Genomic DNA, 24,567 nt, shown 5'->3' on the forward strand with positions numbered 1-24,567 from the left:
TCCTCTTTACTGAAACTACTTAAACTCCTCTCTCTACTGAAACTACTGAAACTCCTCTCTACTGAAACTACTGAAACTCCTCTCTCTACTGAAACTACAGAAACTCTTCTCTCTACTGAAACTACTGAAACTCCTCTTTACTGAAACTCCTCTCTACTGAAGCTCCTCTAGCGAATCCTCTTCTCTTTACGGTGGGGTTTGGAATAAAGCGGAAGACATACATTTCTGTTGAACATCCGTGTCCATTGGACAATATGCTAATCTAATCATATCTTCTTCGTCTCTCTACTGAAACTCCTCTCTCTACTGAAACTACTGAAACTCTTCTCTCTACTGAAACTCCTCTCTCTACTGAAACTCCTCTCTCTACTGAAACTCCTGAAACTCCTCTCTCTACTGAAACTCCTCTCTCTACGGAAACTCCTGAAACTCCTCTCTCTACTGAAACTCCTCTCTCTACTGAAACTCCTCTCTCTACTGAAACTCCTCTCTCTACTGAAACTCCTCTCTACTGAAGCTCCTCTAGCGAATCCTCTTCTCTTTTCGGTGGGGTTTGGAATAAAGCGGAAGACATACATTTCTGTTGAACATCCGTGTCCATTGGACAATATGCTAATCTACTCATATCTTCTTCGTCTCTCTACTGAAACTCCTCTCTCTACTGAAACTACTGAAACTCTTCTCTCTACTGAAACTACTGAAACTCCTCTCTCTACTGAAACTCCTCTCTCTACTGAAACTCCTGAAACTCCTCTCTCTACTGAAACTACTGAAACTCCTCTCTCTACTGAAACTACTGAAACTCCTCTCTACTGAAGCTCCTCTAGCGAATCCTCTTCTCTTTTCGGTGGGGTTTGGAATAAAGCGGAAGACATACATTTCTGTTGAACATCCGTGTCCATTGGACAATATGCTAATCTACTCATATCTTCTTTGTCTCTCTACTGAAACTCTAAAGCTGGTGGGTGGTTGGTTCTAGTTTAACTAGCTACCTCATTCTGCCTCTCCAGCAATCAGCACATTGAACTTGACTGAAGTAGTCTGCATCTGTAACTCACACTGGCACAGCAGGCAGGCAGTCCATCAGGAAGTAGAATACAGAATTTAGGAAGGTATTTGGGGAGTTTCTGCTCTCTAACATCTCAGGGGATCCGAGATAAGGGCTCTGAGGGCTGAGCTCTAAGGGAGGAGGCGAAGGAGGTGCCTGACACTTTTTTTTAGAAAAAATGAACAGTTGAATTCCACTACTTCTTACAAGGTTTTGGCACTTTATGGAGACAGTTGTCAAGGGTGAAGAGGAGAAAGACACAGAACCCCGGCCTAGAGAGGCACATATGCGGATAGAACCGGGCAGTGTTACCTACCCACTGCCACACCACGGACTCTGCATTGACCCATTGTTTTGGATGTGAGACTGAGGACTAATTGTGGAGAAAGTGCTACTGGACGACATGCTGCAGTCAACGGGACCCACCATGCTGATTCTACTACTGACACTGGGAACCATGGTGACGTGTAGTTTACAACAGGCAGTAAGACATTGCTTTTTTGTCATGTAGTTTATAATAACATAATACCATTTATTTGTAAAGTGTATTTTTGAAAGTGCTGCACAGCCTTGTAAAACGTACAATATTAGATTTCACATTATTTCAATTAGATTCGTTTTGATTAAAACAGGAACTAAACACATGAGCTGGCACACCCAGAAAAAAAACATTATTTCATGTCGAGGTGCTGACTAACGGTGAATAAACTATAAGCTATAAACATTTTTTTTTAAATAGTCACACACTGTATATAAACTCCATGTCATTTATTGGGTAATTCACCAACGTTTCGGCCTCATTGTCCCTTCTTCAGGGCAATGTCATGAATGCTTGAACAAGGTTACGTAGACAAAACAGTGCAATTAGTGCAACCAATGACAATAGTCAGCGGTGTGTCGTAAAAATTAAGTTAATGAGAATGAATTGAGTGAAACTGTTTAAAAAACAACTATAGTTTATAGCGTATTGAATATATTAGGCATCAACAGACATTATTGTTTGATTCAATGTTACATAAATATTGCTTCCTATTTCCTTCTATTTGTTTTGTTCTATGTAATCTTTTGGTTCACCCATAATGCGTAATAAGCATCATCAACAGGGGGAACATATTCGGTGTACTCTGATACGCTGTAGAAACAACACATCCATTTAGAAAAGAGAGAATTGTTCATAAGAAACGCCTGATATCAAAGTCTATACTCAGACCATTAGGGGGTCAATGTTTTAGAGAAGGATATCAGGTAAGCCTCCCTTCGTGGTAGTAGGATCTCGATGTTACCTCCTCTCCTTGGAGTAGTCTTTGAGAGCATTAAGTTTAACAGCGGAGGGGAAAGACATGTTTCTCTTTGGTTTTAGATCACATAGGTTGTGTCTTTAAATGGCACCGCAGGGCAGTTCACGGGACCAGAACTGATGCACTGTCCGGGAGAAGGGTTACCGTCTGGGGACGTAGACCTAGTGTCACTGAATCGATAGAGGAATTGTTTCAGTGTGGTCTGTCAGTAGTGTGTTTTGTAATGTTGTCTAATGTAGAGTTGTATATTATAGTGTTGTTTCATGTAGTGTTGTCTAATGCAGTGTTGTCTAATGTAGTGTTGTCTAATGTAGTGTTGTGTATTATAGTGTTGTATATTATAGTGTTGTATATTATAGTGTTGTATATTATAGTGTGGTCTAATGCAGTGTTGTATATTATAGTGTTGTATATTATAGTGTGGTCTAATGCAGTGTTGTGTATTATAGTGTTGACTAATGTAGTGTTGTCTAATGTAGTGTTGTCTAATGTAGTGTTGTCTAATGTAGTGTTGTCTAATGTAGTGTTGTCTAATGCAGTGTTGTCTAATGCAGTGTTGTATATTATAGTGTTGACTAATGTAGTGTTGTTTAATGTAGTGTTGTCTAATGTAGTGTTGTATATTATAGTGTTGTCTAATGTAGTGTTGTATATTGTAGTGTTGTCTAATGTAGTGTTGTCTAATGTAGTGTTGTTTAATGTAGTGTTGACTAATGTAGTGTTGTCTAATGTAGTGTTGTATATTGTAGTGTTGTCTAATGTAGTGTTGTATATTATAGTGTTGACTAATGTAGTGTTGACTAATGTAGTGTTGTATATTATAGTGTTGACTAATGTAGTGTTGTCTAATGTAGTGTTGTATATTATAGTGTTGACTAATGTAGTGTTGTCTAATGTAGTGTTGTATATTATAGTGTTGACTAATGTAGTGTTGTATATTATAGTGTTGACTAATGTAGTGTTGACTAATGTAGTGTTGTATATTATAGTGTTGTATATTGTAGTGTTGTCTAATGTAGTGTTGTCTAATGTAGAGTTGACTAATGTAGTGTTGTCTAATGTAGTGTTGTATATTGTAGTGTTGTCTAATGTAGTGTTGTATATTATAGTGTTGTCTAATGTAGTGTTGTATATTGTAGTGTTGTCTAATGTAGTGTTGTATATTATAGTGTTGACTAATGTAGTGTTGACTAATATAGTGTTGTATATTATAGTGTTGACTAATGTAGTGTTGTCTAATGTAGTGTTGTATATTATAGTGTTGACTAATGTAGTGTTGTCTAATGTAGTGTTGTATATTATAGTGTTGACTAATGTAGTGTTGTATATTGTAGTGTTGTTTAATGTAGTGTTGTATATTATAGTGTTGTCTAATGTAGTGTTGTATATTATAGTGTTGACTAATGTAGTGTTGACTAATGTAGTGTTGTATATTGTAGTGTTGTTTAATGTAGTGTTGTATATTATAGTGTTGTCTAATGTAGTGTTGTATATTGTAGTGTTGTCTAATGTAGTGTTGTATATTATAGTGTTGACTAATGTAGTGTTGACTAATGTAGTGTTGTATATTATAGTGTTGACTAATGTAGTGTTGTCTAATGTAGTGTTGTATATTATAGTGTTGACTAATGTAGTGTTGTCTAATGTAGTGTTGTATATTATAGTGTTGACTAATGTAGTGTTGTATATTATAGTGTTGTCTAATGTAGTGTTGTCTAATGTAGAGTTGACTAATGTAGTGTTGTCTAATGTAGTGTTGTATATTGTAGTGTTGTCTAATGTAGTGTTGTATATTATAGTGTTGTCTAATGTAGTGTTGTCTAATGTAGTGTTGTATATTATAGTGTTGTCTAATGTAGTGTTGTCTAATGTAGTGTTGTATATTATATTGTTGACTAATGTAGTGTTGTATATTATAGTGTTGTATAATATATTGTTGACTAATGTAGTGTTGTATATTATAGTGTTGTATAATATAGTGTTGTCTAATGTAGTGTTGACTAATGTAGTGTTGTATATTATATTGTTGACTAATGTGGTGTTGTCTATTGTGGTGTTGTCTAATGTAGTGTTGTCTAATGTAGTGTTGACTAATGTAGTGTTGTATTTTATAGTGTTGTTTAATGTAGTGTTGTATATTATAGTGTTGTATATTATATTGTTGACTAATGTAGTGTTGTATATTATAGTGTTGTATAATATAGTGTTGACTAATGTAGTGTTGTATATTGTAGTGTTGTATAATATAGTGCTGTCTAATGTAGTGTTGTATATTATAGTGTTGTATAATATAGTGTTGTCTAATGTAGTGTTGACTAATGTAGTGTTGTATTTTATAGTGTTGTTTCATGTAGTGTTGACTAATGTAGTGTTGTTTAATGTAGTGTTGTATATTATAGTGTTGTCTAATGTAGTGTTGTCTATTGTGGTGTTGTATATTATAGTGCTGTATATTATAGTGTTGTATATTATAGTGCTGTATATTATAGTGTTGTATATTATAGTGTTGTCTAATGTAGTGTTGTCTAATGTGGTGTTGTCTAATGTAGTGTTGTCTAATGTAGTGTTGTATATTATAGTGTTGTCTAATGTAGTGTTGACTAATGTAGTGTTGTGTATTATAGTGTTGTCTAATGTAGAGTTGACCAATGTAGTGTTGTGTATTATAGTGTTGACTAATGTAGTGTTGACTAATGTAGTGTTGTCTAATGTAGTGTTGTTTAATGTAGTGTTGTATATTATATTGTTGTCTAATGTAGTGTTGTCTATTGTGGTGTTGTCTAATGTAGTGTTGTCTAATGTAGTGTTGACTAATGTAGTGTTGTCTAATGTAGTGTTGGCTAATGTAGTGTTGTATATTATATTGTTGTCTAATGTAGTGTTGTCTATTGTGGTGTTGTATATTATAGTGCTGTATATTATAGTGTTGTATATTATAGTGTTGTCTAATGTAGTGTTGTCTAATGTGGTGTTGTCTAATGTAGTGTTGTCTAATGTAGTGTTGTATATTATAGTGTTGTCTAATGTAGTGTTGACTAATGTAGTGTTGTGTATTATAGTGTTGACTAATGTAGTGTTGACTAATGTAGTGTTGTGTATTATAGTGTTGACTAATGTAGTGTTGACTAATGTAGTGTTGTCTAATGTAGAGTTGACTAATGTAGTGTTGACTAATGTAGTGTTGTATATTATGGTGTTGTCTAATGTAGTGTTGACTAATGTGGTGTTGTCTAATGTAGTGTTGTATATTATAGTGTTGTCTAATGTAGTGTTGTATATTATAGTGTTGTCTAATGTAGTGTTGTATATTATAGTGTTGTCTAATGTAGTGTTGTCTAATGTGGTGTTGTCTAATGTAGTGTTGTCTAATGTAGTGTTGTATATTATAGTGTTGTCTAATGTAGTGTTGTATATTATAGTGTTGTATAATATAGTGTTGTCTAATGTAGTGTTGTCTAATGTAGTGTTGTCTAATGTAGTGTTGTATATTGTAGCGTTGTCTAATGTAGTGTTGTCTAATGTAGTGTTGTATATTATAGTGTTGTCTAATGTAGAGTTGACTAATGTAGTGTTGTTTAATGTAGTGTTGTATATTATAGTGTTGTCTAATGTAGTGTTGTCTAATGTAGTGTTGTATATTATAGTGTTGTCTAATGTAGTGTTGTCTAATGTAGTGTTGTATATTATAGTGTTGTCTAATGTAGTGTTTTATATTATAGTGTTGTCTAATGTAGTGTTGTATATTATAGTGTTGTCTAATGTAGTGTTGTCTAATGTAGTGTTGTATATTATAGTGTTGTCTAATGTAGAGTTGTCTAATGTAGTGTTGTCTAATGTAGTGTTGTATATTATAGTGTTGTCTAATGTAGTGTTGTCTAATGTAGTGTTGTCTAATGTAGTGTTGTTTAATGTAGTGTTGTCTAATGTAGTGTTGACTAATGTAGTGTTGTATATTATAGTGTTGTCTAATGTAGTGTTGTTTAATGTAGTGTTGTATATTATAGTGTTGTCTAATGTAGTGTTGTCTAATGTAGTGTTGTATATTATAGTGTTGTCTAATGTAGAGTTGTCTAATGTAGTGTTGTCTAATGTAGTGTTGTATATTATAGTGTTGTCTAATGTAGTGTTGTCTAATGTAGTGTTGTCTAATGTAGTGTTGTTTAATGTAGTGTTGTCTAATGTAGTGTTGACTAATGTAGTGTTGTATATTATAGTGTTGTCTAATGTAGTGTTGTTTAATGTAGTGTTGTATATTATATTGTTGTCTAATGTAGTGTTGTCTAATGTAGTGTTGTATATTATAGTGTTGGCTAATGTAGTGTTGTCTAATGTGGTGTTGTCTAATGTAGTGTTGTATATTATAGTGTTGTCTAATGTGGTGTTGTATATTATAGTGTTGTTTAATGTAGTGTTGTCTAATGTAGTGTTGTATATTATAGAATTTACTAATGTAGTGTTGACTAATGTAGTGTTGTATATTATAGTGTTGACTAATGAAGTGTTGTCTAATGTAGTGTTGTATTTTATAGTGTTGACTAATGAAGTGTTGTCTAATGTAGTGTTGTATATTATAGTGTTGTTTAATGTAGTGTTGTCTAATGTAGTGTTGTATATTATAGTGTTGAGTAATGAAGTGTTGTATATTATAGTGTTGTCTAATGTAGTGTTGACTAATGTAGTGTTGTATATTATAGTGTTGGCTAATGTAGTGTTGACTAATGTAGTGTTGTATATTATAGTGTTGACTAATGTAGTGTTGTATATTATAGTGTTGACTAATGTAGTGTTGTCTAATGTAGTGTTGCGTATTATAGTGTTGTCTAATGTAGTGTTGTATATTATAGTGTTGACTAATGAAGTGTTGTCTAATGTAGTGTTGACTAATGTAGTGTTGTATATTATAGTGTTGGCTAATGTAGTTTTGACTAATGTAGTGTTGACTAATGTAGTGTTGGCTAATGTAGTGTTGACTAATGTAGTGTTGTATATTATAGTGTTGGCTAATGTAGTGTTGTATATTATAGTGTTGGCTAATGTAGTGTTGTATATTATAGTGTTGGCTAATGTAGTTTTGACTAATGTAGTGTTGTATATTATATTGTTGACTAATGTAGTGTTGTATATTATAGTGTTGTATAATATATTGTTGACTAATGTAGTGTTGTATATTATAGTGTTGTCTAATGTAGTGTTGTATATTATAGTGTTGTCTAATGTAGTGTTGTATATTATAGTGTTGGCTAATGTAGTGTTGTATATTATAGTGTTGGCTAATGTAGTTTTGACTAATGTAGTGTTGTATATTATATTGTTGACTAATGTAGTGTTGTATATTATAGTGTTGTCTAATGTAGTGTTGTCTAATGTGGTGTTGTCTAATGTAGTGTTGTCTAATGTAGTGTTGTATATTATAGTGTTGTCTAATGTAGTGTTGTATATTATAGTGTTGTATAATATAGTGTTGTCTAATGTAGTGTTGTCTAATGTAGTGTTGTCTAATGTAGTGTTGTATATTGTAGCGTTGTCTAATGTAGTGTTGTCTAATGTAGTGTTGTATATTATAGTGTTGTCTAATGTAGAGTTGACTAATGTAGTGTTGTTTAATGTAGTGTTGTATATTATAGTGTTGTCTAATGTAGTGTTGTCTAATGTAGTGTTGTATATTATAGTGTTGTCTAATGTAGTGTTGTCTAATGTAGTGTTGTATATTATAGTGTTGTCTAATGTAGTGTTTTATATTATAGTGTTGTCTAATGTAGTGTTGTATATTATAGTGTTGTCTAATGTAGTGTTGTCTAATGTAGTGTTGTATATTATAGTGTTGTCTAATGTAGAGTTGACTAATGTAGTGTTGTTTAATGTAGTGTTGTATATTATAGTGTTGTCTAATGTAGTGTTGTCTAATGTAGTGTTGTATATTATAGTGTTGTCTAATGTAGTGTTGTCTAATGTAGTGTTGTCTAATGTAGTGTTGTTTAATGTAGTGTTGTATATTATATTGTTGTCTAATGTGGTGTTGTCTAATGTAGTGTTGTATATTATAGTGTTGTCTAATGTGGTGTTGTATATTATAGTGTTGTTTAATGTAGTGTTGTCTAATGTAGTGTTGTATATTATAGTGTTGACTAATGAAGTGTTGTCTAATGTAGTGTTGTATATTATAGTGTTGGCTAATGTAGTGTTGACTAATGTAGTGTTGTATATTATAGTGTTGAGTAATGAAGTGTTGTATATTATAGTGTTGTCTAATGTAGTGTTGACTAATGTAGTGTTGTATATTATAGTGTTGGCTAATGTAGTGTTGACTAATGTAGTGTTGTATATTATAGTGTTGACTAATGTAGTGTTGTATATTATAGTGTTGACTAATGTAGTGTTGTCTAATGTAGTGTTGCGTATTATAGTGTTGTCTAATGTAGTGTTGTATATTATAGTGTTGTCTAATGTAGTGTTGACTAATGTAGTGTTGTATATTATAGTGTTGACTAATGAAGTGTTGTCTAATGTAGTGTTGACTAATGTAGTGTTGTATATTATAGTGTTGGCTAATGTAGTTTTGACTAATGTAGTGTTGACTAATGTAGTGTTGGCTAATGTAGTGTTGACTAATGTAGTGTTGTATATTATAGTGTTGGCTAATGTAGTGTTGTATATTATAGTGTTGGCTAATGTAGTGTTGTATATTATAGTGTTGGCTAATGTAGTTTTGACTAATGTAGTGTTGTATATTATATTGTTGACTAATGTAGTGTTGTATATTATAGTGTTGTATAATATATTGTTGACTAATGTAGTGTTGTATATTATAGTGTTGTCTAATGTAGTGTTGTATATTATAGTGTTGTCTAATGTAGTGTTGTATATTATAGTGTTGGCTAATGTAGTGTTGTATATTATAGTGTTGGCTAATGTAGTTTTGACTAATGTAGTGTTGTATATTATATTGTTGACTAATGTAGTGTTGTATATTATAGTGTTGTCTAATGTAGTGTTGTCTAATGTGGTGTTGTCTAATGTAGTGTTGTCTAATGTAGTGTTGTATATTATAGTGTTGTCTAATGTAGTGTTGTATATTATAGTGTTGTATAATATAGTGTTGTCTAATGTAGTGTTGTCTAATGTAGTGTTGTCTAATGTAGTGTTGTATATTGTAGCGTTGTCTAATGTAGTGTTGTCTAATGTAGTGTTGTATATTATAGTGTTGTCTAATGTAGAGTTGACTAATGTAGTGTTGTTTAATGTAGTGTTGTATATTATAGTGTTGTCTAATGTAGTGTTGTCTAATGTAGTGTTGTATATTATAGTGTTGTCTAATGTAGTGTTGTCTAATGTAGTGTTGTATATTATAGTGTTGTCTAATGTAGTGTTTTATATTATAGTGTTGTCTAATGTAGTGTTGTATATTATAGTGTTGTCTAATGTAGTGTTGTCTAATGTAGTGTTGTATATTATAGTGTTGTCTAATGTAGTGTTGTCTAATGTAGTGTTGTCTAATGTAGTGTTGTTTAATGTAGTGTTGTATATTATATTGTTGTCTAATGTGGTGTTGTCTAATGTAGTGTTGTATATTATAGTGTTGTCTAATGTGGTGTTGTATATTATAGTGTTGTTTAATGTAGTGTTGTCTAATGTAGTGTTGTATATTATAGAATTGACTAATGTAGTGTTGACTAATGTAGTGTTGTATATTATAGTGTTGACTAATGAAGTGTTGTCTAATGTAGTGTTGTATTTTATAGTGTTGACTAATGAAGTGTTGTCTAATGTAGTGTTGTATATTATAGTGTTGTTTAATGTAGTGTTGTCTAATGTAGTGTTGTATATTATAGTGTTGACTAATGAAGTGTTGTCTAATGTAGTGTTGTATATTATAGTGTTGGCTAATGTAGTGTTGACTAATGTAGTGTTGTATATTATAGTGTTGAGTAATGAAGTGTTGTATATTATAGTGTTGTCTAATGTAGTGTTGACTAATGTAGTGTTGTATATTATAGTGTTGGCTAATGTAGTGTTGACTAATGTAGTGTTGTATATTATAGTGTTGACTAATGTAGTGTTGTATATTATAGTGTTGACTAATGTAGTGTTGTCTAATGTAGTGTTGCGTATTATAGTGTTGTCTAATGTAGTGTTGTATATTATAGTGTTGTCTAATGTAGTGTTGACTAATGTAGTGTTGACTAATGTAGTGTTGTATATTATAGTGTTGACTAATGTAGTGTTGTATATTATAGTGTTGACTAATGTAGTGTTGTCTAATGTAGTGTTGCGTATTATAGTGTTGTCTAATGTAGTGTTGTATATTATAGTGTTGTCTAATGTAGTGTTGACTAATGTAGTGTTGTATATTATAGTGTTGACTAATGAAGTGTTGTCTAATGTAGTGTTGACTAATGTAGTGTTGTATATTATAGTGTTGGCTAATGTAGTTTTGACTAATGTAGTGTTGACTAATGTAGTGTTGGCTAATGTAGTGTTGACTAATGTAGTGTTGTATATTATAGTGTTGGCTAATGTAGTGTTGTATATTATAGTGTTGGCTAATGTAGTGTTGTATATTATAGTGTTGGCTAATGTAGTTTTGACTAATGTAGTGTTGACTAATGTAGTGTTGGCTAATGTAGTGTTGACTAATGTAGTGTTGTATATTATAGTGTTGACTAATGTAGTGTTGTATATTATAGTGTTGGCTAATGTAGTTTTGACTAATGTAGTGTTGTATATTATAGTGTTGGCTAATATAGTGTTGACTAATGTAGTGTTGTATATTATAGTGTTGGCTAATGTAGTTTTGACTAATGTAGTGTTGTGTATTATAGTGTTGGCTAATGTAGTGTTGTCTAATGTAGTGTTGTATATTATAGTGTTGGCTAATGTAGTTTTGACTAATGTAGTGTTGTATATTATAGTGTTGGCTAATATAGTGTTGACTAATGTAGTGTTGTATATTATAGTGTTGGCTAATGTAGTTTTGACTAATGTAGTTTTGTGTATTATAGTGTTGGCTAATGTAGTGTTGTCTAATGTAGTGTTGTATATTATAGTGTTGTCTAATGTAGTGTTGACTAATGTAGTGTTGTATAATACAGTGTTGTATATTATAGTGTTGTCTAATGTGGTGTTGTCTAATGTAGTGTTGTATATTATAGTGTTGTCTAATGTGGTGTTGTCTAATGTAGTGTTGTATATTATAGTGTTGTCTAATGTAGTGTTGACTAATGTAGTGTTGTATAATACAGTGTTGTATATTATAGTGTTGTCTAATGTGGTGTTGTCTAATGTAGTGTTGTATATTATAGTGTTGTCTAATGTGGTGTTGTCTAATGTAGTGTTGTATATTATAGTGTTGTCTAATGTGGTGTTGTCTAATGTAGTGTTGTATATTATAGTGTTGTCTAATGTGGTGTTGTATATTATAGTGTTGTTTAATGTAGTGTTGTCTAATGTAGTGTTGTATATTGTAGTGTTGTCTAATGTATTGTTGTCTAATGTATTGTCAGGTGTGTGGAGCCTGCAGGTAGATATTTAGTATGTTATAGTACAGGACAGGTGTGTAGAGCCTGCAGGTAGTTGTTCAGTATGTTACAGGACAGGACAGGTGTGTAGAGCCTGCAGGTGGTTATTCAGTATGCTACAGGACAGGTGTGTAGATCCTGCAGGTGGTTATTCAGTATGCTACAGGACAGGTGTGTAGAGCCTGCAGGTGGTTATTCAGTATGCTACAGGACAGGTGTGTAGAGCCTGCAGGTGGTTATTCAGTATGCTACAGGACAGGTGTGTAGATCCTGCAGGTGGTTATTCAGTATGCTACAGGACAGGTGTGTAGATCCTGCAGGTGGTTATTCAGTATGCTACAGGACAGGTGTGTAGAGCCTGCAGGTGGTTATTCAGTATGCTACAGGACAGGTGTGTAGAGCCTGCAGGTGGTTATTCCGTATGCTACAGGACAGGTGTGTAGATCCTGCAGGTGGTTATTCCGTATGCTACAGGACAGGTGTGTAGATCCTGCAGGTGGTTATTCAGTATGCTACAGGACAGGTGTGTAGAGCCTGCAGGTGGTTATTCAGTATGTTACAGGACAGGTGTTTAGAGCCTGCAGGTGGTTATTCATTATGCTACAGGACAGGTGTGTAGAGCCTGCATTAAGTTATTCATTATGCTACAGGACAGGTGTGTGGAGCCTGCTGTTAAATACAAAGCAGGATAAGGACAATTTAGTACTGTAGATTTAGTGCTGTATATTTAGTACTGTAGATTTAGTGCTGTATATTTAGTACTGTAGATTTAGTGCTGTAGGTTGGATGCTGTAGATTTAGTGCTGTAGATTTAGTGCTGTAGGTTGGGTGCTGTAGTTTTAGTACTGTAGATTTAGTGCTGTAAATGTAGTACTTTAGATTTAGTGCTGTACGTTTAGTACTGTAGATTTAGCATACTTAGGTACTGTAGTGAAGGGGTTTTATTCAGTATGCTACAGATTTAGTGTTAGGTATTTTACGTACAGTGCATTCTGAAAGTATTCAGACCCCTTTTCCAATATTTTTTACGTTACAGCGTCATTCTACAATTTATTAAATATTTTTTCATCAATCTTCACACAATACCCCATAATGACAAAGCAAAAACAGGTTTTAATAATTTTGGCAGCGATTACAGCCTCGAGTCTTCTTGGGTATTATGCTACAAGCTTGGCACACCTATATTTGGGGAGTTTCTTCCATTCTTCTCTACAGATCCTCTCAAGCTCTGTCAGGTTGGATGGGGAGCGTCGCTGGAAAGCTATTTTCAGGTCTCTCCAGAGATGTTCGATCGGGTTTAAGTCCGGGATCTGGCTGGTCCACTCACGGACATTCAGAGACTTGTCCCGAAGCCACTCCTGATGTCACGCCCTGACCTTAGAGAGCTTTTTATGTCTCTATTTTGGTTTGGTCAGGGTTTGATTTGGGTGGGCATTCTATGTTCCTTTTTCTATGTTTTGTATTTCTTTGTTTTGGTCGGGTATGGATCTCAATCAGGGACAGCTGACTATCGTTGTCTCTGATTGGGAACCATACTTAGGTAGCTTTTCCCCTCCTATGTTTTGTGGGTAGTTGTTTTCTGTTTAGTGTTCTGCACCTGACAGGACTTTTTCGGTTTCCTTTATTCACTTTGTTATTTTTGTTTCAGTGTTCAGTTCAATAAAAGTCATGAACACTTACCGCGCTGCGCTTTGGTCCGATTCCTCATCCTCATCCGACGACGACATCCGTTACACCTGAATTGTCTTGGCTGTGTGCTTAGGGTCATTGTCCTGTTGGAAGGTGAACCTTCACCCTAGTCTGAGTTCCTGAGCGCTCTGAAGCAGGTTTTCATCAAGGATCTCTCTGTACTTTGCTCTGTTCATCCTTACCTCGATCCTGACTAGTCTTCCAGTCCCTGCCGCTGAAAAACATCCCCACAGCATGATGCTGCCACCACCATGCTTCACCGTAAGGATGGTGCCAGGTTTCCTCCAGACGTGACGCTTGGCATTCAGGGCAATGAGTTCAATCTTTGTTTCAACAGACCAGAGAATCTTGTTTCTCATGGTCTGAGAGTCCTTTAGGTGCCTTTTGGCAAACTGCAAGTGGGCTGTCATGTGGCTTTTACTGATGAATGGCTTCCGTCTGGCCACTCTACCATAAAGGCCTGATTGGTGGAGTTCTGCAGAGATGGTTGTCCTTCTTGAAGGTTCTCCAATCTCCACAGAGGAACTCTGGAGCTCTGTCAGAGTGACCATTGGGATCTTGATCACCTCCCTGACCAAGGTCCTTCTCCCTGATTTCTCCAGTTCCTCTTCCATTTCAGAATGATGGAGGCCACTGTGTTCTTGTGAACCTTCAATGCTGCAGGAGGATTTTGGTACCCTTTCCCAGATCTGTGCCTCAACACAATCCTGTCTCAGAGCTCTATGGACAATTCCTTCGACCCCATGTCTTGGTTTTTGCTCTGACATGCACTGTCAACTGTGGAACCTTAAATAGACAGGTGTTTGCCTTTCCAAATCATGTCCAATCAATTGAATTTACCACAGGTGGACTCCAATCAAGTTGTAGAAAAATGTCAAGGATGATCAATAGAAACAGGATGCACCTGAGCTCAATTTCGAGTCTCATAGCAAAGGGTCTGAATACTTGTGTAAATTTGATAAACCTGTTTTTTTTAAAGAATAACAATTGTAATACATTTTAGGATAAGGCTGTAACATAACAAAATGTGGAAAAAGTCAAGGGGTCTGAATACTTTCCGAATAAACTGTAAGTATTGACTTAGGAATGTGTCCCAAAAAGTACCCTATACAGTGCACCTCTTTTGACCAGAGCCAAGTGGGTTCCAAAATATGACATCATTGAATCATAACAAATACATACAACAACATATCTATATCCATATTACCCTGGAGGAATTGGGAGGAAGTGATCACTGTGTTACTGTATCGCAGCAGAGCTCTATGAATCGTTGTGATGAGACCGGAGCCGACCAGACCACTACCCCCTGTACGTCGTGTGCTGCCTCCCAGACTCAGCTGTGTCCCAGGGGCTTCAAGAAGTACACCACCCAGTCCATGGATACCAACATGGGCCAAGATGGTTGCCAGTACTCAGTAACCATCGCAGGGCAACAGGTGGCGTTGAATGGCTGCAACCACCAATGTGAGAGGACCGTCACCATGCCCAAATGCTGCGCAGACTTCTGGGGTCCTCTGTGTCTGTGTGAGTACCATACCCTAATAGAAGGTCTTTTGTTGTTTTATGGACAGTGATGGAATGTAGAGGGGAGACAGAGAGGAAGTGCTGAGAGGGGATTTTCTATCGTACTTTATGATATGTCATGTAGCCACTGAAACATAAAGGGAATATGGCTGCAGTAGTCATCTAAACCTGTCTGTTTCATGTCATTTGCTGGTGCTGTATATGTGTTTCTGCAGCCTGTCCTAGCTGGAATGGGAGAACCTGTAACTGGCACGGAACCTGCATGGATGGAATATCAGGGAATGGGTCCTGTGTCTGCAATGTGAGAATGGGCTTTATTATGTCATACACTACTGGCTCCCTACCCTACTGGCTCCCTACAATACTGGCTCCCTACCCTACTGGCTCCCTACCCTACTGGCTCCCTACACTACTGGCTCCCTACCCTACTGGCTCCCTACACTACTGGCTCCCTACCCTACTGGCTCCCTACACTACTGGCTCCCTACACTACTGGCTCCCTACCCTACCGTCTCCCTACACTACTGGCTCCCTACACTACTGGCTCCCTACAGTACTGGCTCCCTACCCTACTGGCTCCCTATCCTACTGGCTCCATACACTACTGGCTCCCTACCCTACTGGCTCCATACACTACTGGATCCCTACACTACTGGCTCCCTACACTACTGGCTCCCTACTCTACTGGCTCCCTACACTACTGGCTCCCTACCCTAATTGGCTCCCTACACTACTGGCTCCCTACAGTACTGGCTCCCTACCCTACTGGCTCCCTACCCTACTGGCTCCCTACACTACTGGCTCCCTACCCTACTGGCTCCCTACCCTACTGGCTCCCTACAGTACTGGCTCCCTACCCTACTGGCTCCCTACCCTACGGTCTCCCTACACTACTGGCTCCCTACACTACTGGCTCCCTACAGTCCTGGCTCCCTACTCTACTGGCTCCCTACCCTACCGTCTCCCTACACTACTGGCTCCCTACCCTACTGGCTCCCTACCCTACTGGCTCCCTACACTACTGGCTCCCTTCCCTACTGGCTCCATACACCACTGGCTCCCTACCCTACTGGCTCCCTACCCTACTTGCTCCATACACCACTGGCTCCATACACTACTGGCTCCCTACACTACTGGCTCCCTACACTACTGGCTCCCTACACTACTGGCTCCCTACACTACTGGCTCCCTACCCTACTGGCTCCCTACACTACTGGCTCCCTACCCTACTGGCTCCCTACACTACTGGCCCCATACAGTATTGGCTCCTTCCTCCCTGTATAGTGCACTTCTGAACAGAGCCCTATGGGAATTGGGACGTAGATACAGTGTGATGTCAGATTTCACTGTAAAGTCTACATTTCCAGGGTAATATCTCAAGTTTATATAGTGTGTGTAAATTTGAGTATAATCTTGAATTTAGATTTTGTGCTTTCTCCACTCTCTGGCTACTTCCCATTTTTCCACAAGTGTGTACCATTGTAAAATCCAAGCAAGAAAGTGTACGAGTGCACACTTCAGGAGAAGGAAGGAGAATTAAGACTCTGTGGAAGGAGAATTAAGACTCTGTAAGCCTCTGTGTGTTTCCCTTTGTTGTCTGGATCAGGAGGGATACACGGGCTTTGCCTGCCAGCAGTGTTCCAACAAGAATTCATACGGAGACAACTGTAAATCAGGTACATCTCTATCTCTCTCTCTCTCTCTCTCTCTCTCTCTCGCTCTCTCTCTCTCTCTCTCTCTTTCTTTATTTCTCTCTTAGTCTCTCTCTCTTTCTTTCTCTCTCTCTCTCTCTCTTAGTCTCTCTCTCTCTCTCTCTCTCTCTCTCTCTCTTAGTCTCTCTCTGTCTCTTTCTCTCTCTCTCTTTCTCTCTCTCTCTTAGTGTCTCTCTCTCTCTCTTTGTCTCTCTCTCTCTCTCTTTCTCTCTCTCTCTTTCTCTCTCTGTCTCTCTCTCTCTCTCTCTCTCTGTCTCTCTCTCAGTCTTTCTCTCTGTCTCTCTCTCTCTCTCTCTCTCTCTCTCTCTCTCTCAATTCAATTCAATTCAATTCAATTCAATTCAATTCAATTCAATTCAAGGGGCTTTATTGGCATGGGGAACATGTGTTAACATTGCCAAAGCAAGTGAGTAGTCAGGTTATAGATGATGGTGTAGCTGAGACTGGGTCTAGTCATGCTATAGATGGAGACGTAGCTGAGGCTGGGTCTAGTTATGTTTTAAATGGTGGTGTAGATGAGACTGGGTCTAGTCATGTTATAGATGATGGTGTAGATTTTATTTATTTATTTTATTTCACCTTTATTTAACCAGGTAGGCAAGTTGAGAACAAGTTCTCATTTACAATTGCGACCTGGCCAAGATAAAGCAAAGCAGTTCGACACATACAACGACACAGAGTTACACATGGAGTAAAACAAACATACAGTCAATAATACAGTATAAACAAGTCTATATACGATGTGAATACGATACGATGCAAATGAGGTGAGATAAGGGAGGTAAAGGCAAAAAAGGCCATGGTGGCAAAGTAAATACAATATAGCAAGTAAAACACTGGAATGGGAGATTTGCAATGGGAGAAAGTGCAAAGTAGAAATAAAAATAATGGGGTGCAAAGGAGCAAAATAAATAAATAAATTAAATACAGTAGGGAAAGAGGTAGTTGTTTGGGCTAAATTATAGGTGGGCTATGTACAGGTGCAGTAATCTGTGAGCTGCTCTGACAGTTGGTGCTTAAAGCTAGTGAGGGAGATAAGTGTTTCCAGTTTCAGAGATTTTTGTAGTTCGTTCCAGTCATTGGCAGCAGAGAACTGGAAGGAGAGGCGGCCAAAGAAATAATTCGTTTTGGGGGTGATGATGAGACTGGGTTTAGTCATGCTATAGATGGAGATGCAGCTGAGGCTGGGTCTAGTTATGTTATAGATAGTGGTGTAGATGAGACTGGGTTTAGTCATGCTACAGATGGAGATGCAGCTGAGGCTTGCTCAAGGAGATAGAAGCTCCCAGCTCCTCCTTCTTTGGTTTGGAAAGACAGATCGGTGAAGCCAAGGGTATTCATTGTCTACGGCTGTCTGATGGGCGGGTGACCTATGGGGTTGGGGGGTGAGGTGTGGGAGCTGACTTGTATACTGAGTTGTATAGGGCAGAACTGTGTGATCCTATGTGTACTCCGGTTTTGTTTTCTGAACCCTAAACTCTCTCTGGGAAAAAGGCATGAAATGGACATTCCCCTGTTGTCCCATGAACTGGCAGAGGCCGTAAACCTCTCTAACCTACTGAAGTCCCCCTGCCGTGCCCCGGGTGTCGATGGACTTTTTTAAATTCGGAGGAATATTTGGACTTGACTTCTTTTGTGTGTTGAGTGAGTATGTCGGGGTAGGAGAGCTGTCGTCGGGCGGCTCTGAATCTCCTGCACAAGAAAAGGGACTTGTTTGAACTTAAGAACTGGAGGCCTGTGGCATTGCTCTGTGCGAACTACAAGATATTTGCCAAGGTTCTCTCTAACCTACTGAAGTCCCATCTGGTCTCTAGTACCAGACACATTGTGTCCCAGAACGTTCAATCATAGACATCTTGTTCTTAATCAGGGACATGTTGAGAGTTTCTAATGTGAACTGTGGACTGGTCTCTTTAGACCAGGAGAAGGCATTTGATAGTGGACCATGATAATCTGTTTAATGTGATGTCTGAGGGTTTGGAGAAAAGTTTTTGGCAGATGTTGTATGCTGGGGTGTCATGTATGGTCAAGGTGGGAGGGGGGCTCTATAGGCCAGTCTGGGTGAGGCGGAGAATTAGACAAGGGTGCCCTCTATCAGGGCAGTTAAATACACTAGCTGTTGAGACTTTTTTGGGCCTGCTACGCAGGAGACTGCAGAGAGTGTGCTGGATAAGCATGGGTGTGTTGACAGGCGTAGCAGTGTCGGCATGTGCAGATGATGTTTCTGTGATGGTCAGGGATGGTTAGGATATGCAGGCACTATAGATTAGTCTGAAGGTATACGGGTGAGATTTGTCAGCTAAGGTGAACTGGGACAAGAGCAAAGCTCTGTTATGTGGGGAATGGAGGGATAGGGTCCCCCCTCTGCTTCCAGGGGGTTTGCATGGGGTTGTAAAGGAAGGGCTTAACATTTTGGGGATGTGCCTGGGCTCAGAGAGGTGGGTCAGGAAGAACTGGGAGGGGCTGTCACATGCACTGGTGTCAAGACTGGCCAGGTGGAGGTGGCTCTTCTTCCAAGTGTCATATAGAGGGAGGTGATAATCAACAACCTGGCGGTATCCTCCCTGTGGCAGCTGGCGGTTTAGGGTTGGACTGGCAGCTGTTCATCATAAGGCTGGAGAGGCTGAATATAGCAGGTCACTTTGATTTTTACTCTGCGGTGCCGAGGGCCTGGCAGCTGCTGAGGCCCAAACAAGAGGTGGGTGTGGAGCCTGGGCTGTGGGTGTGGGAGGAGCCTATCTTCCACAAACCATCCATCCTTTTGAGATCGGTTCAGTTGGCCACCCTGCAGAGGCGACTGACGGCAGCGGGTTTACTAAGGCTGGGTGACCTGTGGCTGCTGGGGGAGGAGGGGTGGAAAACCCTGGAAGTCCTGGCACAACAAACAGGACTAACATCCCCGAAGGGGGAGGGGCCACCAGTGTTTCCGCCACTGCAGGTGACGGTAGAGACTGGGGACTGGCAAGGGGGTCTGGAGGACTTGTTAGATTTTAACACTCTGAGCCTGAGGGAGTTTGAGGATGTGGGAGGTAAAGCCTTCTACAACCTCTGCATTAAGGTGAGGAACATTAGGAGCCTAACAGGAGTGAAGGCACATCAGTGGCAGGGGGTATGTGGGGCGGAGAGTATGGTGGGTTTTAGAGGGGGCTCTACAAACCCCCAGTACCAAAAAGGTCAGGGGACCTCCAGTGGAGGGTTCTACATGGAGCCCTGGACAGTAACAGCTGGTTGGTACGGGTTGAACTGGGAGTTGGGCAGGGGTGTCCTTCCTGTGTCATGAGTGAAACTGTGCATCATGTGTTTTCTGTGTACGCCAGGTAATGCCATTAATGTCTCTGTTGGAATGTTTGTGTGAGAGGTTGGGGGTGGAGTTTACTGTTGGGATGTTTGTGTGAGAGGTTGGGGGTGGAGTTTACTGTTGGAATGTTTGTGTGAGAGGTTGGGGGTGGAGTTTACTGTTGGGATGTTTGTGTGAGAGGTTGGGGGTGGAGTTTACTGTTGGGATGTTTGTGTGAGAGGTTGGGGGTGGAGTTTACTGTTGGAATGTTTGTGTGACAGGTTGGGGGTGGAGTTTACTGTTGGAATGTTTGTGTGAGAGGTTTGGGGTGGAGTTTACTGTTGGAAAGTTTGTGTGAGAGGTTTGGGGTGGAGTTTACTGTTGGAATGTTTGTGTGAGAGGTTTGGGGTGGAGTTTACTGTTGGAATGTTTGTGTGAAAGGTTTGGGGTGGAGTTTACTGTTGGAATGTTTGTGTGAGAGGTTGGGGGTGGAGTTTACTGTTGGAATGTTTGTGTGAGAGGTTGGGGGTGGAGTTTACTGTTGGAATGTTTGTGTGAGAGGTTGGGGGTGGAGTTTACTGTTGGAATGTTTGTGTGAGAGGTTGGGGGTGGAGTTTACTGTTGGAATGTTTGTGTGAGAGGTTGGGGGTGGAGTTTACTGTTGGGATGTTTTTAATGAGTACAGGTATTCGAAGAAGGAAAAGGCCAAACGTGTCAAACGTGTGTTGTAGAAGTGGTGAGGTTTTGGTTATTGTGATGTGTGGTGATGTTTTGTGTTGTGGGGTAGAGGGCAAGGTCAGGATGCAGTACAGGGGATATTTGTTTTTAAAAGGTGGTTGGGGGGGGGGGGGGGGGGGTTAATGTGGTGAGGTTTTAATTAAATGAGGATGTTTCATTAAAGCAAGACAAACAGTCAAAAGTCTCTCTCTCTTCTCTCAATTCAATTCAAATGGTCCACATCTCTCTCTCTCCCCCCTCTTCCTATCTCTCTCTCCCTGCTACATCTCTCTTTTCCCCCATTTCTCTCTCTTTCTCTCTCTATTCCCGCCATGAATATTCTAACCTGTCAGTTAATGTTGTCATTGTTTTGGTGTGTTGTCTAGAGTGCGGCTGTGTGAATGGAGAGTGTAACAACGGTCCTGATGGGAACGGAGAGTGCTACTGCCAGCCGCCGTACACTGGACCCAGGTGTGAACAAGGTAACCCCGCCCTCCTTTACACCAGATACAGTGGGGCAAAAAAAGTATTTAGTCAGCCACCAATTGTGCAAGTTCTCCCACTTAAAAAGATGAGAGAGGCCTGTAATTTTCATCACAGGTACACATTTTCCACCATAATTTGCAAATAAATTCATTAAAAATTGATTTTTTTCTTCTCATTTTATCTGTCATAGTTGAAGTGTACCTATGATGAAAATTACAGGCCTCTCTCATCTTTTTAAGTGGGAGGACTTGCACAATTGGTGGCTTACTAATATACACACATCTAATATTCACCCTTACAAAAAAAGTAATGATTTCACATGGAAAATCGTGTTAAAACGTGTTTTTTTTGAAGACCTGATCACGTTTATCACATATGTTATCACATGTTGTTTTACATGTTGTCACGTTATCACATTGACTTCAAATGTGATTACATACATCTTTTGGAACATTTCACATGTGAAATACATGTCTTTTTTTAAAGGAAACCCAGTTTTCACCGTGTTCTGGACCAGACAAGCTTTCAAAAAATAAAATGTATTGATTGATAATTGTTATCTTGTTCTCATTTAGTGATCTCATTTAGTGATCCCATTTAGTGATCTCATTTAGTGATCTCATTTAGTGATCCCATTTAGTGATCTCATTTAGTGATCTCATTTAGTGATCTCATTTAGTGATCTCATTTATTGATCCCATTTAGTGATCTCATTTAGTGATCTCATTTAGTGATCTCATTTAGTGATCTCATTTAGTAATCTCATTTAGTGATCCCATTTAGTGATCTCATTTAGTGATCTCATTTAGTGATCCCATTTAGTGATCTCATTTAGTGATCTCATTTAGTGATCTCATTTAGTGATCTCATTTAGTGATCCCATTTAGTGATCTCATTTAGTGATCTCATTTAGTGATCTCGTTTAGTGATCCCATTTAGTGATCTCATTTAGTGATCTCATTTAGTGATCTCATTTAGTGATCACATTTAGTGATCTCATTTAGTGAAAGGTACTTCAGGTACTGTAGGTTGGTGTCTACTGATGATGTGTATTATGTTACCTCCAGTCTCTGCAGCCTGTAAGAACTGCAGTGCCTACTCCCACTGTAAAGGAGTGGCAGACAACTCCCTGTGTCAATGTCTTCCTGGGTTTCACAAGACTGGAGACCGTTGCTCAGGTAACAGAGTTCATAGATATCACTAGGGTGACAAAATTCTGCTAACTTTCCCAAAATTCATAGGCTGCTCATTTATATTATATTCTGCTCTGTTCTATTCTATTCTGCTCTTTTCTATTTTATTCCATTCTGCTCCATTCTGCTCTATTCTGTTCTATCCTGTTCTATTCTGTTCTATTCTGTTAATTTCTTTTCTATTCTGTTCTATTCTGTTCTATCCTGTTCTATTCTGTTCTTTTCTGTTCCATTCTGCTCTATTCTGTTCTATTCATGCTCTATTCTGCTCTATTCTTTTCTATTCTGCTCTATCCTATTCCATTCTGCTCAATTCTGTTCTATCCTGTTCTGTTATAATATATCCTGTTCTATTCTGTTCTATTCTGCTCTATTCTGTTCTATCCTGTTCTGTTATAATATATCCTGTTCTATTCTGTTCTATCCTGTTCTATCCTGTTCTATTCTGTTCTATTCTGTTCCATTCTGCTCAATTATGTTCTATTCTGTTCTATTCTGTTTCATTCTGCTCAATTATGTTCTATTCTGTTCTATCCTGTTCTATCCTGTTCTATTCTGTTCTATCCTGTTCTATTCTGTTCTATCCTGTTCTATCCTGTTCTATTCTGTTCTATCCTGTTCTATCCTGTTCTGTTATAATATATTCTGTTCTATTCTGTTCTATCCTGTGCTGTTATAATATAATATATTCTGTTCTATTCTGTTCTATCCTGTTCTATCATGTTCTCTTCTGTTTTGTTATAATATATTATGTTATATTCTGTTATATTCTGTTCTATTCTGTTCTGTTATAATATATTCTGTTCTATCCTATTCTATTCTGTTCTATTCTGTTCTATTCTGTTCTATTCTGTTCTATTCTGTTCTGTTATAATATATTCTGTTCTATTCTGTTCTATCCTGTGCTGTTATAATATATTCTGTTCTATTCTGTTCTATTCTGTTCTATTCTGTTCTATTCTGTTCTGTTATAATATATTCTGTTCTATTCTGTTCTATCTTGTTCTATCCTGTTCTATCCTGTTCTATCCTGTTCTGTTATAATATATTCTGTTCTATTCTGTTCTATCCTGTGCTGTTATAATATATTCTGTTCTATTCTGTTCTATCCTGTTCTATCATGTTCTCTTCTGTTTTGTTATAATATATTATGTTATATTCTGTTCTATTCTGTTCTATTCTGTTCTGTTATAATATATTCTGTTCTATCCTATTCTATTCTGTTCTATTCTGTTCTATTCTGTTCTATTCTGTTCTATTCTGTTCTATTCTGTTCTGTTATAATATATTCTGTTCTATTCTGTTCTATCCTGTGCTGTTATAATATATTCTGTTCTATTCTGTTCTATTCTGTTCTATTCTGTTCTATTCTGTTATGTTATAATATATTCTGTTCTATTCTGTTCTATCTTGTTCTATCCTGTTATATCCTGTTCTATTCTGTTTTATTTGGTTTATTCTGCTCTGCTCTATTATGTTATATTCTGCTCTGTTATATTCTGCTGTGTTCTATTCTGTTATGTTCTATTCTATTCTGCCAAATTCTATTCTGTCCTGCTCTGCTCTGTTCTATTCTATTCTGCTCTATTCAATTCTGCTCTGTTCTATTCTATTCTGTTCTATTCTGCTCTGTTCTATTCTGCTCTGTTCTGTTCTGTTCTATTCTGTTCTGTTCTATTCTGTTCTATTCTATTCTATTCTGCTCTATTCAATTCTGCTCTGTTCTATTCTATTCTGCTCTATTCAATTCTGCTCTGTTCTATTCTATTCTGTTCTATTCTGCTCTGTTCTATTCTGCTCTGTTCTGTTCTGTTCTATTCTGTTCTGTTCTATTCTGTTCTATTCTATTCTATTCTGCTCTATTCAATTCTGCTCTGTTCTATTCTGTTCTGTTCTATTCTGCTCTGTTATATTCTGCTGTGTTCTATTCTGCTCTGTTCTATTCTATTCTGCCAAATTCTATTCTGTCCTGCTCTGCTCTGTTCTATTCTATTCTGCTCTATTCAATTCTGCTCTGTTCTATTCTATTCTGTTCTATTCTGCTCTGTTCTATTCTGCTCTGTTCTGTTCTGTTCTGTTCTATTCTGTTCTGTTATATTCTGTTCTAT

General features: G+C 37.8%; 1 protein-coding gene across 2 annotated transcripts in view; it reads left to right on the top strand.

Annotated features, from left to right (window-relative positions):
• Positions 1-1,008: 1,008 nt before the first annotated feature.
• The window catches only part of LOC139371469 (stabilin 1), a 300,518-nt gene continuing 276,959 nt past the window's right edge, over positions 1,009-24,567 (top strand). The window contains exons 1-6 of one of the 2 annotated variants that reach the window (XM_071111910.1): positions 1,009-1,532; positions 14,807-15,074; positions 15,290-15,375; positions 16,681-16,750; positions 21,167-21,262; positions 22,334-22,444. In XM_071111910.1, the coding sequence (XP_070968011.1) occupies positions 1,452-1,532; positions 14,807-15,074; positions 15,290-15,375; positions 16,681-16,750; positions 21,167-21,262; positions 22,334-22,444 (712 nt within the window). In that variant the 5' untranslated portion in view covers positions 1,009-1,451. Of the gene's footprint in view, positions 1,533-14,803; positions 15,075-15,289; positions 15,376-16,680; positions 16,751-21,166; positions 21,263-22,333; positions 22,445-24,567 lie in introns of both variants that reach the window. The other variant, XM_071111908.1, reaches the window with a different exon arrangement.

The sequence above is a fragment of the Oncorhynchus clarkii genome, chromosome 17 (genome assembly GCF_045791955.1).
Source record: "Oncorhynchus clarkii lewisi isolate Uvic-CL-2024 chromosome 17, UVic_Ocla_1.0, whole genome shotgun sequence".
NCBI classification, from domain to species: Eukaryota; Metazoa; Chordata; class Actinopteri; order Salmoniformes; family Salmonidae; genus Oncorhynchus; species Oncorhynchus clarkii.